Raw genomic sequence first — 13789 nt, 5'->3', positions numbered from 1 at the left:
GATTGGACACGCCGCCCACGGGGGCCAGGAGCCGAAGCTGGTCCTTGGAGCCCACCAGGAGGTGGCCCCTGGGGAGCGTGGCAAGCGAAGTGCGCGCGCCGCTCTTCTGTTCCGACGACGCCGAGGACTGCGACGGCGGCGGCGACGCGTGATTCGGGAGGCCGCCCAACATCTGAAAAACGGCCACCGCAACAAATTCTTTAGCTGGCATGTCATCACCGTGGCACTCACCTTCTTCAAATCTGGACTTTCATTCATTTTTATAGAGTCCTGTTACAAAAAAGGAGTCTCCTTTGGGCACCTGTGTGTACACATGTGTCTCTTTCCTTGATGTTTAAATTCAGTTGTGTGTTTTTATCCATCCATGTCTCTCTTTTTTTGGTTAAGGAACATGCTACAAAAGCAGGTTGCATCTCTATATACACTTGTGTGTCTTGATGTTGAAACTCTTCTTCCTAAGGGAGTTGTGTGTGTATAGATGCACTTGTGTCTCTAGTTGATGTTTGAAGTTGTGCACCAATGTCTCTTTTCTTGGTGTTCTTAAGTCATTTAACAAAGGGAATTGTGCATCGGTGTGCATCTGTGTCTTTTTCCTTTGTTGTTTTAAAGTCACGTTATGAAAGGAGCTACGTGACTTTACACACCTGTCTCGGTCTTCGATGTTTAAAGACAAATTGGACAGCGTACGTACATATGCAACTGTGTCTATTTTACTTTTTAACTGCTGTTACAAAGGGAGTTGTGGGTCTATATGCGCCTGTGTCTCTGATACTTAAATTTGTGTTAGGAAGGGAGTTGTGCACCAGTCTCTCTTCCCTTGATAAAGTTGTATAACAAAGGGAGTTGTGAATCTTCATATATGCGGCTGTGTCTCTTTCTTGGATGTTATAACACTTGTTACGAAGGGAGATGTGCACCTGTGTCACTTTCCTTGGTTTAAAGTCGTGTAACAAAAGGAGTTGTGCATCTATGTGCGCCTGTGTTTCTTCGATATTTAAACTTGTGTTACGAAGGGAGTTGTGCGCCTATGTCACTTTCCTTGACGATTCAAGTCACGATACAAAGGGCGTTTTTGCAATTATGCACAGCCGTTACTTTCTTTGGTCTTTTCATGAGCCTGTATCTCTTTTATGCTTAATGTTATGAAAGGAGTCATGTGTCTTTAAGCACCTGTCTTTTTTTTTGTAACTCAGACATGTTACGAAAAGAGGTTGTTTATCTACATATATGCGCCTGTGTTTCTTTCGTGGCACACAGTTACAGTTAGCCTTGTTTTTAGCATTAGCATTCCCAGTCCACAGACTTCTAATCTTTGCGACTTGTTTGGTCCTTAATACTGTAATTGATGTAGCACGTTAACCGGCATTTCAGTGTTATGGAGAAATAGTCCTGAGAACAGGTGGTCGTCGTGCAATGTGGCCAAAAGTGGTGAACATAAGCAACAAGAAAAGGCGCAGGCATGTGTAACCACTCCATATGTCAAACGTAAACATAGCGTCCACAGGACAAATAGAAACAAAATTGGCAGGCGTAAAACGTGTCATGTCAATGTCGGGCTCGCACACGCGAGCCACTTTACTGTTTGTTTCCATGGCAATGGCTCAGGATGACGCAACTTGTTGTTTTATTTTGCCGTTTATGGTTCTGTTGTCTTTGACTATTTTTTTGTGCAATGCCTTATTCATAAAATGTCATGACACAGCATTTCAAATCAATCAATCAATTACACACACACACACACACACACACACAAGGAGGGACATCCGGGCTGTTGCCATGGAAACTGTCTCTCCGTAGCGATATAGCGCGGAAAGGCAGACATAAACACGTGATCTCCATGACGACAGCCTTTTGTTGCCACCCGTGCTTCCTGTCTGGTTGACGGACGCGTGTGTAACGCATCAACAAAAACAACAACATGGATGTCATCCCGCTTCGTCTCTCTTTGTTGTTTAAGGTCACAAAAACACAATCACAATATTTTTTTTTTATTTTAATCAATACGTTTACTTTGTATTGAATTTGTTTACTTCACATTGTGTGAAAATATATATGGGTAATTTTCACATAAATTTTCACATAATGTGATCAATAATGGTAGACATAACCCAGTGAATTTCAGTTCATCAAACTCAATTAATTTTACCGATGAGTGAGTTATTGGCAGTTGTTTTCATTCAAAACGTTCTGATTGTTTCGAAGGAAAAAACATTTTTAAAGTACAGTAATACTTTTCATGTTACATTGCGTGTTTTCTGATATGATTTGCCATTCAAGTTTAAGAAATCTTGCTGTTCAGATTTCAGGGCCAATATCAATGCTGAATGAGGCCGATAACCGATATTTGGAGCCAATATTCATTTGAAGAAAAAAGGAAAATATTGGCGTCAACATTTTGAATTATACAAACTCCAATACTTAACTTTGTTTAAATGAACATGAATGTATTAACAAGCTTTTCAGATTTGCAACATGTTAAAGTTGTTTTGTTTTGGTTTTTTTCTGAGACAATAGACCTCTTTGTTTGAGAGTTCTAACAAAAGGTGCAGGGAGTTCCCAGGTTCAGCAGGATGTCTTATGAAGATGTCAATGACAACTTCAATAAATAAATCGTTTCCTGAAGGTTAAACAGCTTAAATTGATCTCTTATCAATAGTCAGATTTGTGTCAAAATACCAAATATCGGCTGAGTTCAGATGACATTTTCATTGGACTGCAACGAAATGGGCGGCACGGTGGACGACTGGTTAGAGCGTCAGCCTCACAGTTCTGAGGACCGGGGTTCAATCCCCGGCCCCGCCTGTGTGGAGTTTGCATGTTCTCCCCGTGCCTGCGTGGCTTTTCTCCGGGCACTCCGGTTTCCTCCCACATCCCAAAAACATGCATGAATTGGAGACTCTAAATTGCCCGTAGGTGTGGATGTGAGTGCAAATGGTTGTTTGTTTGTATGTGCCCTGCGATTGGCTGGCAACCAGTTTAGGGTGTACCCCGCCTCCTGCCCGATGACAGCTGGGAGAGGCTCCGGCACGCCCGCGACCCTAGTGAGGAGAAGCGGCTCAGAAAATGGATGGATGGATGGATGCAATGAAATGACCATATTTAGCTCTGGATTGGCGGCACAGTGACCGACTGGTTAGCACGTCTGCCTCACAGTTGTGAGGTTGCGGGTTCAAATCCGGCCTCACCCCTGTGGAGTTTGCATGTTCTCCCTGTGCCTGCGTGGGTTTTCTCCGGATACTCGGGTTTCCTCCCACATCCCAAAAACATGCATGCTAGGTTAACTGAGGACTCAAAATGTTTCCCGTAGGTGTGAATGTGAGAATGGTTTGTTTATATGCGCCCTGCGATTGTCTGGCGACCAGTTCAGGGTGTACACCGCCTTTCGCCCGAAGATACCTGGGAGAGGAGGCCCCGGCACGCCCACGACCCGCGCTGTGGAAAATGGATGGATGGATGGATGGCTCTCTTGATTGTTTTTTTTACAATGGCCTAAAATTTTAAATCGTCAACTTTTTGAAAATGGGACTTTAAGCATTGCTATTCAGCATGGGAAACATTTTCCATCTCATATAAAACCAAGGCAGCATAAAAAATGCTTACAAGTCTCTTTAGTGTAATTAATCGAATTATATATAAACAAGCATAAAAAATGTATATTTTACAATCAATCAATGTGTTTGATGTATACATTTAATTGAATCTGTATGCATTTATTCGGTTTTAATATGTATATGTAATCTATCAGTTTCTTTTTAATTTTGTACAGTATTTATTAATGGATTTTCAGTTTAACTTTAATGTATTTTTTATGGTTTAATTTTATTGAATGATACAAGTACATAAATATACATTTTAATCATCCTTGGGTCCCTTGAAAGGGGCTACCTAAATATTAAATTTGTATTACATCGTGTAGGCTAAAATTAGTTGCTACGCTAACGCAGGCTCAAAAAGCAGAAACACACACGAACGCATGCACTCCCCAAAAGACACACAATGATTTGGATCACAGCTCACTGCGCCTACATGGATGACGTCACACCGTTGAACACGCACGCACGCGCGCGCGCGCTCACAGCACCATGCTGCAGTGTGGTGGCGTCTGCCAGCCCAGGAAAGCCCAGCGAGCACAGCTGCAGCTTGCAGTCGCACTGCCGATGAATCAATAACACACGCACACACAAACACACAAAGAGTGCGCCTCTGACAAAAATAAAGAGAGCGGCTCTGCAGTTTCAGCGCCGTTGCGGCGGCCAGGACGTGGTTAGCATACATGCTAAGCTAACCTGCTCTGATAGCAATATTCCCATTCACTGTGCTCAGGGTTACTTTAGCATTAGCGACATTCAAGTAGTACCGAGTGCTGGCACTGTTGTCGTTCCCAGCTAGTTAGTACACAAACCGCTGACTACTCCCACCCCTAGACAAAATGACACAGGAGCCATTCGACAAAGGTTCCACTATGACGTCATCACCTTTTTAAAGAGCGCTGAAGGCTAACACAACAAATAGGTCATTTGCTTAAGTACTTTCGGACATCCCTTCATGGCACTGTTAGCGTGTTAGGCTAAGATGTCATCACACTACATTACACGATAACACACACCGCGACACGCTCAGTCACAAGCACACGCTCTCATGTGATTGGGCGATTGGGCAAACAGACACACAGTCACAAGCACGCATACACTATATATACAAGAGCATACACACATACATATATGCAACACAGTCAAACACAAGCAACGGTCACATATAAGCAAGCAACACCCAGTCAAACACACACTCACATTTTCTCACACATAAGCAATACCCGGTCACATGCACACTCACACAAATTTTCACAGGCACACACACACTGTCAGACATGCACACACACGCACTCAGCACTCACATGCACACTCAGTCATGTGGGGACACACACACTCAGTAACTCTCAAACTCACACACACGCACGCAATCACTCACACGCTACACACTTGTACACACACACACACTCTCACAATTTCACACAGGCACACACAGAGTCAGACAGCCACACACACTATCATACACTCTCCCATAAAACACACACACACACACACACACTAGACTTTACACCGATCTGATCGGTTTGATTGGTATCGGCTGATAATTAGCATTTTATACTGATCGACTGATTGGCTTTTGTGTCATAATTCGCCGATCTGATCAATGACGTCAAAGTTTCGGTATGTGTGAAGTAATTGAATTACAATAAAGTAATTTAATTACAGTAAGTTGGCACCCATTATCGGATCGTTGATCAGTTATCGTTTTTTTAAACTCTGTGATGGCCCCCAAAAATCCTGATCGTGTGAAGCCTAACACACACACACAAACACACACACACACACACACAGGTGTTTTTGGAGGGAATTTCAATTCTTTTCAAGGAGCAAAATGTATTTGATGTCACAAAATACTTATATATAACGAATCAAAGCCATTCACTACCATAATAAAAAAAACTCCACTGCTGCACAGAAAAAACGTTTTTACGAAGAAGGGATACAGATTCTACATTCTGCGTAATTTAGCAACTGAATAGGACAGCTAAAAAAAAAAACAACTGCCACTGGATTGCTGGATCCACACAAGGCTTGAAACAATAAACTCAGTGTGTACATGTGCATGTGCATGTGTATGTCTGTGTGTGCGCGCGTGTGTGTCTGTGCGTGCGTACTGGATAACCAACCTGCTGCTGCTTGTCCTTCTTGTGAATTTTCATCTTCTACGTCGTCACTGCATCTGTCTCACACACAGACACACACAAGATTACGCACAAACCCCTCAACTTGTTGATGGATGCCCGCAAGTCAACATGGAGCAGGCGACATCAACGATCTCCCAAATCAACATTTTCTTCCGAGTGGGGAGAGAATATTTGGTCAAGTCAGTTGTCCTGAAGTCGCGACAGGCAGGCAGCTGCCGTTTAGGTAGGGCTAACGCATTCGCTCCATTCTAAAATCAGAGGAGCGAGTCCTTTAAAAGGTAAAATACATTTTTTTTTTAAATGAAAATTCGATTAACTAGCCAATAGTAGGGTTGGGCATCGTTTGAATTTGAGCGATTCCGGTTCCTTATTTCGATTCTGGTTCCAAGCGATTCTCGATTCCGATTCTTTTAGGGGGCTGGGTCAAAAAAAGTTTGCATGGTTTAAATAAAGGGTGTCAAAATTATGAACATCCATTTTCTTAGCAGCCCACAGCATAGACTAAAATTAACATTTGACTCGAGGGTCTTTCTAACCAGTATCAATATCAAACCTATGAACTAAAAGGCAATGTGTGTGGGACTAACCCAATTGACTTAATATTCATTAATGAATGTTTCATCTATAAGTTAAATATAGCATTGTTAAAGTCATTATTTGGCATTATCATTATTTTATCACGTCAAATGGCTTATATTTGAGAGTTTTAACTTGACTTCCTGTTTTAAGCTTGTAGCCTTTTATTTTAAAGGGTACGCACCGGAACTCAGCATTTTAGCACGAAAAGTAACATCACACGGCACCGGTGATTTTTTTTTGTTGTTTTTTTTAATTTTAATGGATGGACCCAAATGCTATTTTTATTCCTTTCCCTACCCACCTATAGGGCACAAGGTTAGTGTTTGTGATACCGTGAGACAACGTTTGTGTGAATTTTGTCACAATTCATTGTGATGTAAAGTTGCTACAGTGAAGTTTTAGTTTGGGTTTTTTTGGTCATCGGCGCTTATGTTGGTTTGAAGACTAAAATAAATGCTAGAAACCATCAGTGCAAAAGTCCAAGTAACCGTTTACCTTGTTAGCTGTCTCAATGTTGGCATAGACATATTTTATTGTTTCACTCACCCAACTGACTGAGAGTTGACTTGACTGAAGCTCCGCGGGGTGAAGGTTGAGGCTCGGAGCGGTCAGACGGTACGCATTGTGAAAGCCTCCTTTGCACAATATAATCTTATTGTGTTGCACTGAGGCGACTGGTCATTAATTTTAACAAAGTTAAGACACACACGCACAAGCACGTCATCGTGCGCGTTCTTCTTCGTTGGTTTACGCCGCTTCTTCGTTGTTTTTTTGCCACTTCTCCTTCACGGCTGGAGGACTCGGCATCGAAACTGGGAACCAATTATTTTTTATTTGAACGGTTCCAGGAGAACCGGAACGTTCGTCCCGGCTCCAATCGGTTCGCGATTCTCGATGCCCAACCCTAGCCAGTAGCCAGTCCCTCATGATGGTGTTAACTATGTATGGTTTTTGGCCACAAAAGTTGAATTTCAATCGATTTATCTCCTTCAACAAAAAGAATAGGCAAATGATAATGTTGAAAAAAAAAATCATAACATTAAAAAGTTCTTAATGTTGGTTTGCTGTTCAGCCACTTTAGGCCATTATTGATAGGGAATTTTTATGTAAGAGAGCCCTTTGCAGTGGAAAATAAAACATTATGCATGTTGTTACGTTATTTTGTTGTTTGTTTCAACCCTAATTTGGACTGTGAAATATATTGAGATACTGTGTTGTACATTGGTTCAATTTAAAAAAAAAAAGACATATTCTCATCATTTGTTCCTATTTAAAATGGCGTTAGGAAGTGTGTTGTTTGTTCCGCACCTCTAGAAGGGCTGACGACAAATGGTGGCCCCCTCGAGCATTTAAGTTTTAAACTTAAACAACAGAGCACCCAAAGGAACTGTCAACGTCTACAATAACTTTTATTCAACACAAAATCTCACCACAGAGCCACCAAAGATGACAACTTTCCATTTTTTTCTTTTTGGGAAATGGTTATTGCGGTTTATCCCCACTTGTCCAAGAACGTTTTTGTTTTAAAATGTTCGTCTTTTTTTTGTTTGTTTTTTATTGCAATTATAACAGGCGTCAATTATCCACAGATTTTGGCTTATTCGCAGCCCGGCCGGGTCCCTAACCCCCACGAATAGCAAACTTTCTTGTGTTTTTTTGACATACTTGGCAAATAAAAATGATTCTGATTTTGATTCTGTAATCATGCTTGTTAGCGCAGCATAGACATGGAATCCACAAAATTGTTTTCCGGCCACGTGACGTTTTGCGTGTGGCAGACTGATGAGGCGTCGCCGCTCGGACGGCCTGCTGGCACTTTTTCACGTTATTTTTGTTTGTTTGTTTTTAATCGAAAGACGTTACGTCATATGTGTGGGCTGAATCATATCTTTCCTATATTTAGTGTGTGTGCTGTTAGCGACTGCTAATCTTTATTTTTTTCATACAAGCGGATTTATTTATTTATGTATTTACTGTCTAGATAAGTTCAATGTTGAAGAAGTGCAGTCCACATGTTTGCATTTCCTGTTTCGTGAAATGTAAAAAGTCGGACATGTTGAAGTGGTCAAGCCACAGATTTGTTTGCATTATTGTTGTAATCTGATGTATATACTTATGTTTGCGCCTTCCTTGTTTGGCACAATTATGCCACGTTGTTGTGGTGAACGCTTTCAAGAATGCAAGTCAAATGCCTGGCTTACATGGAGCCTTCTCTTGCGTTTAGAATCGCTTTCGAAGCCCAAACTGAATAGAAATAAATGCCCCAAAGAAACACCTCCGTCGGAATAAACCGGCCGAATCTGAATGGCATTTCATTTGGTTTCACAGGGGTGGAATATTCCTTTTGCCGAACCGATCAGAAGTAAAATTTCGCCGTGTATGCTGTCATTCAGAATAGAGGCGGGAAAAGCTGTCTGGGCATGCTTCGTCTCGACGTAAAAGCGCGGTGACGTCATCGTTACGCACAGCGTAAATATGACAGCTCCCGACGGAGCTCGTATGCGACGGAGATCTGCTTTTAATGACTTATAAGTTGTTTTGAATCAAGCATTTTTTAAGTTTGCGTATAAAAACAATCCCGACAACTGCGCTGAAGAGACGACGCAACTCCATCTTGATAAATGACGAGACGTTGACGACGACGTGCGCACGTCACGCGGCTGTTCTGATGAAATATCGCACACAACACTGAATGAAAACTTCAATCTTCTTTTTGAGGGGAATCCAGGACACTTCAATTGTATTTCACTTTTTTTAAAGTACAACCCATATTTTGTTTTCAAACATTTATTTAGCTACCATTTTTATTTTACTTTTATGTGCATTACATTTTAAAGAAATTTAGTTTTTTATTTTTCTATATTTTTAGTGCAGCGTTAATGTTGAAACTGTGCCTAATGTTACAGTGACTTACGATAACATTTAATACACTTTTTAGGAGTAAAACTTATGCCTCATTTCTTCATGAACACTTGCTGACAATGAAGTTTTATGTTTATGTAGTTTAATGTTGGTCATTAAGAGCCAAGTATTTTTTGAGGTGCTACTTGTTGTAAAAAGTTCAATATCCACTGTTTTATTGTAATCCAGATTAATTAATTGTTTGTGTTTGTTGAAAAATACATCAGAAGAGGACCTTGAAAGAAATAATCGCATATTAAATCGCAATTGCAGTACTGAGGGGGGAAATATTTTTTAGCCCTAACTCCACGTACCAACAATATGAAGAAGTTCCTGGAACTTTAGGTGGAATAATCAAGTATTATTGTTTACTGTTGCTTTGGGGGCGTGTGCCTCTTGATATCTACATGGAAATAGTGGAGTCGGCACACATGTGCCTATCCGCCGCTGAATGGCGCCCGAAAGCAGCCAATCAACGAGTCACAATCATAATCGCGCATTTTGAGTGGCGGCGCAAGCGCTCCTTTCCGTGTTTCACTGCGTTCACTTTTTTACCTCAACAATATACAACATAGATGACGTAAAACAGGCGTCCTAGGCTTGATTACGGCTATGAAATTTCTCAAAATAACAATGTTTTGCGTTATAAGACTCGGACAACATTTCCCGAATTTGCAGTCAACAAACACCCTGTCAATAACCAGATTTTATAGATACACATCAAGAAATTTATGAGATACTTTTTTATGTTTCTGCCAAATTTGAAGTCAATTGGAGTCAAACAGCTGGCCAGGCGATGACAGCTCATACTTTATGTCACCGCCAACAATAAGTTCATGAATTTTATCAACTATACAGTATGTGCACATGCATATATTTATCCACTGTTTCACAATGTTACTGTAATTACTTAACTAATTACTTTATCTGTTTTTGTATTAAGCAAGCTTTCCATTGAAAATAGAATAAAGATGAGGAAAGTTACAAAAGTTTAAAACTTGGATTCAACAAAAGGTCACACCTAATGCCCGGATCAGACTACACGACAAATTTGTTTTTTTTGCGATTGCGCTATGTCAGACTACTGTCATCAAATCTTGCCGGATCTCGGGCAGAAAGTGGCAACACTACACCATGTTTATTCCGATTCCGCCGCATCCCGTCTTTTACGATCAGTGCGCTTTATCTCGTCAAATCAAACATTGTCGGGGAGGCGGGACCAGAAAACACGTCACATTACACCACAACCGGATACAACCGTTATTATGGCGACAACAAATTGTTGTCAAACAATGGATCACTGTGGCAATGTTGGGGGGAAAAATAAAGAGGAAAAAAAACATGCAGCGTCACCAAGTCCTCGGGATAGGACGTTTTCGGCTCTCCATTCAAGGATTGCTTGAGTTATGTTCACGTACTTTTAGTACAATACGGCTCGCAAGCAGGCAACAAAACGATATGTAGCCTAGCAAGCTAGTGCTAGCACTAACAGTTGTACATAGACACGCCGACGTTTGGTCGAATCACGCGCTAAAGCTTCGGTAAACATTGGTTGGTGCACGTGAATAAATGTTGACAACGGCAAGCACAGGAAGCGATGCGCCGCTCACAATACGCAATCCTATTGGTCGGCGTCAAGGTGCGCTGTCGGAGAGTTGTCGGTGATATGTCGCACTACACGGAAGACATCCCCCCAAAAAATTATCAAACATGCTCGACTTTTCATTTTGGAGTCGTAGGACCAAATCGATGGTCGTGGATTATGTCAAATAACAAGACGTTTTGTCGTTCCCGACAAAATACGTCGGGCCCGATCTGGGAAATCGCCCGCGATAGCAAACCGGGCCAATATCTGGACTGAATTCCTGTAATCTGATCTGGGCATAAAATCTGGACCCCACTGAAAATTGCATTTTCACCACTTTAAAATAGCAATAACTTTCTTCATATTTAATCACAGGAAAATGATACTTGTATCACTGCAATCACTTTAAATGATCTGTTAAATTCTACACATACCTAGAAATATAAACATAAAATTGGAATTGGGCACTTTTTCCATTGGGGCATTTTATCATTGGGGGTTTAACACTGAGGTGCATAGTTCATTTTGTAATTGTATTCCACCCTTTTATGTGGTTTAAACTCGCATTATGCCAATTTTTACAATTGTTGTGCGTTTTGTGATCGTATTTTGGTGGCTGCGCTAGTAGCCTAAAATCCAAGCGGCATCTTCGACCTCACACCTGGCCAGGTGAAAGCGAGTGGACGCGGGTCGACCATTCGCCTACAGAATCGTTTATTACACAGCTTCCAGGGACTAAATGTGAAGATAGTCGCCTGAGAAGCAGGCGAGCAAGGAGGCTGCCTAGCCACCTAGCCAGCCATCTAGCGAGCCAGCTAGCTTCCACATCGCTCGGGGGGCTCGGAGGGGATGCTAGCCGTCGCGGTGGCTAACGCTCGGCTAGCCCGCCTCCGTGTGCGGGTATGCCGTCAGTGAGCCGCTCGTTTGCGGCCGAAGGGGCTTCGCGAGGAGTCGGTTAGCATTTCAGAGGAAAAGCAGACGCCGGACGAGACCAACGCGCGCGGGGAAAGAGGAGACCCTCGCCGGCTTGTGTCTAGCTCCTGCCGCGTTAGCCACCTAGCTCGGCGGCTCTGCTAGCTCCGTCGTGCGGGAGTAAACGCATCCCCAACAGCCGCCTCCTTACACGTGTGGAGCTCCGAGGAAAAAGTCCGTCCGGGGCGACGCCGCCGCCGCCGCCGACGACGACGACGACGAACGAAGCATGAAGCACGAAGCCCGACCGGCACGCCGCTCACCTGCTCCGGCGGCCGCAGCGACGCTCTCTCTCAGTCCGGCGAGACGTCCGCCTCCCTCGGCCCGGTGAGCGCGAAAAACCGCCGCTGCTGCTGCTGCTTATTTCCAAGGACACCAAATCGCCATGACAGTTAGGAAAAATGCATAAAAAATGAGCGGGCGGGCGGCCGGGTAGGGTGGGGGAGGGAGAGGGTGATGGGGAGGAGGGGAGGACGGAAAGGAAGAGGAGGAGGAGGAGGAGGAGGAGTGCATCAGTGGTGGGATCCACATCCACCAAAAAAGAAAAAGAGTTCACTCCGGCTGGATGTCGGACGTGGAGGCCGCCATACCGACTCCAACGAGCCGCCGCCGCTGTCGCTGCATCCCCCCGAGCTGGACGAGCCAAAATGGCCCCCAAAAAAGAAGCGCTTGCCTGGATGGATGCGCGGGAAGGTCGCCAGCTGCGTGCGCGCGGCGCACGTAGACAAGCACGTTAGCGTAGATGTGTGTGCGCGCGTGCGTTTCAGTGTTATTGCTGAGTTTTACCTTTGACCCCCAGGTAAATCTAATCACTCAAAAATCATTACGGTTCTTGCATAGACAACCAACAATAATCTTATTGTTTACATATATACAATACAGTATACTATGAAAAGTACTACTAGAAAAAAAGTCATTATTTCAAGAAAAAAAAACTTTTACACAATACAAGCAGAATATAGTCTTGAGATTTTCGCGGAAAAAAAAGGTTGTACTATTATGCGCCAGAATAAAATTGTACCCCTTCCCCAAGAAACAAATAAATCATATGAAGTGAATAAAGTTTTTTTCACAGGAAAAAGTAAATGTATAACAACATTAATGGTATATATTTTATGAGGGAAAAAAAGTGAACAAACAATGCTTAATGGGTGAAAGCACACGCACAGAATGTATGGAAGCAGAGGCACGCAAACACACGCCTCACCTTGGGCAGCCATGTTGGCTCAGACAAGCCGGTCTGAGGCAGTTGCCATGGCAACTGATGCTGAGCTCCTGTGTCGGGCTCGTGCGTGTGTGTCACAAGAACAAAGCACCTCATTTGCTACACGTTACATGTTACTACCCGTGTTATTTTACTCGTCCATCCACTTACATATATAGATATATGTCAGGGTTTTGTGCTGATGGGGGGGGGAAAGTGGAGGACCCAAATGCAGGGAAACACGCAGGCAAGGGAGTCTCAAAAACAGCATTTATTTTCAAAAACAAAAAGGCACACAAGGCACATGGCATAATCAAAAATCCTAATTAACAAAGCAATAAAACAAGATTCAAAGTAATAAACTCACCACAACAGGAAACAAGACATGACCACGGAAACGACAACCGTGATCTGACACCAACTGACAGAAAGCCAACTGAGGAGACAACGAGGCACACCTGGAGAAGACAGGTGTGGCTGAAGGGAGCTGATTGGCTGACGCAAGGAACGGGGCTGACGAGAACAGGTGCAAAGGAAAACCTAATGAGTTGACAAGACGTGAACGACGAGGGACACGAAAAGATGAAATAACGAACCTAAAGCATCAACAAAAAAAGATTGTGACACAATGCTGTTCTATATGATCAGTCAGTGGTCATGTGATGACGCTTTGATATCCAGATTACCATTTTTAAAGAACAAAAAAAAAATCACATTTTTCTCCCCTTTTTTTCATTTTTCCTTTTAAAAAAATATTCACGTGAAACGTTTTTTCTCGATTTTTTGTTGAACATATTAAGCACAAAATAACCGT

General features: G+C 42.7%; 1 protein-coding gene across 9 annotated transcripts in view; it reads right to left on the bottom strand.

The window, feature by feature from the left end:
- Positions 1–12506, bottom strand: part of chd6 (chromodomain helicase DNA binding protein 6) — a 58139-nt gene extending 45633 nt beyond the window's left edge. For 5 of the 9 annotated variants that reach the window (XM_061785486.1, XM_061785489.1, XM_061785493.1 and 2 more), the window contains exons 1-3: positions 12035–12505; positions 5717–5769; positions 1–172 (exon numbers count right to left, since the gene is read on the bottom strand). The exon at positions 1–172 is cut by the window's left edge and continues 194 nt beyond it. In XM_061785486.1, the coding sequence (XP_061641470.1) occupies positions 1–172; positions 5717–5749 (205 nt within the window). In that variant the 5' untranslated portion in view covers positions 5750–5769; positions 12035–12505. Of the gene's footprint in view, positions 173–5716; positions 5770–12034 lie in introns of all 9 variants that reach the window. The other 4 variants (XM_061785491.1, XM_061785495.1, XM_061785490.1 and 1 more) reach the window with 3 other exon arrangements.
- Between the last annotated feature and the right edge of the window lie 1283 nt (positions 12507–13789).

Source organism: Phyllopteryx taeniolatus, chromosome 9, assembly GCF_024500385.1.
Source record: "Phyllopteryx taeniolatus isolate TA_2022b chromosome 9, UOR_Ptae_1.2, whole genome shotgun sequence".
Taxonomy (NCBI): Eukaryota; Metazoa; Chordata; class Actinopteri; order Syngnathiformes; family Syngnathidae; genus Phyllopteryx; species Phyllopteryx taeniolatus.
Note: the sequence above shows the minus strand (reverse complement) of the source record. Positions and strands in the feature narration are given on the sequence as shown.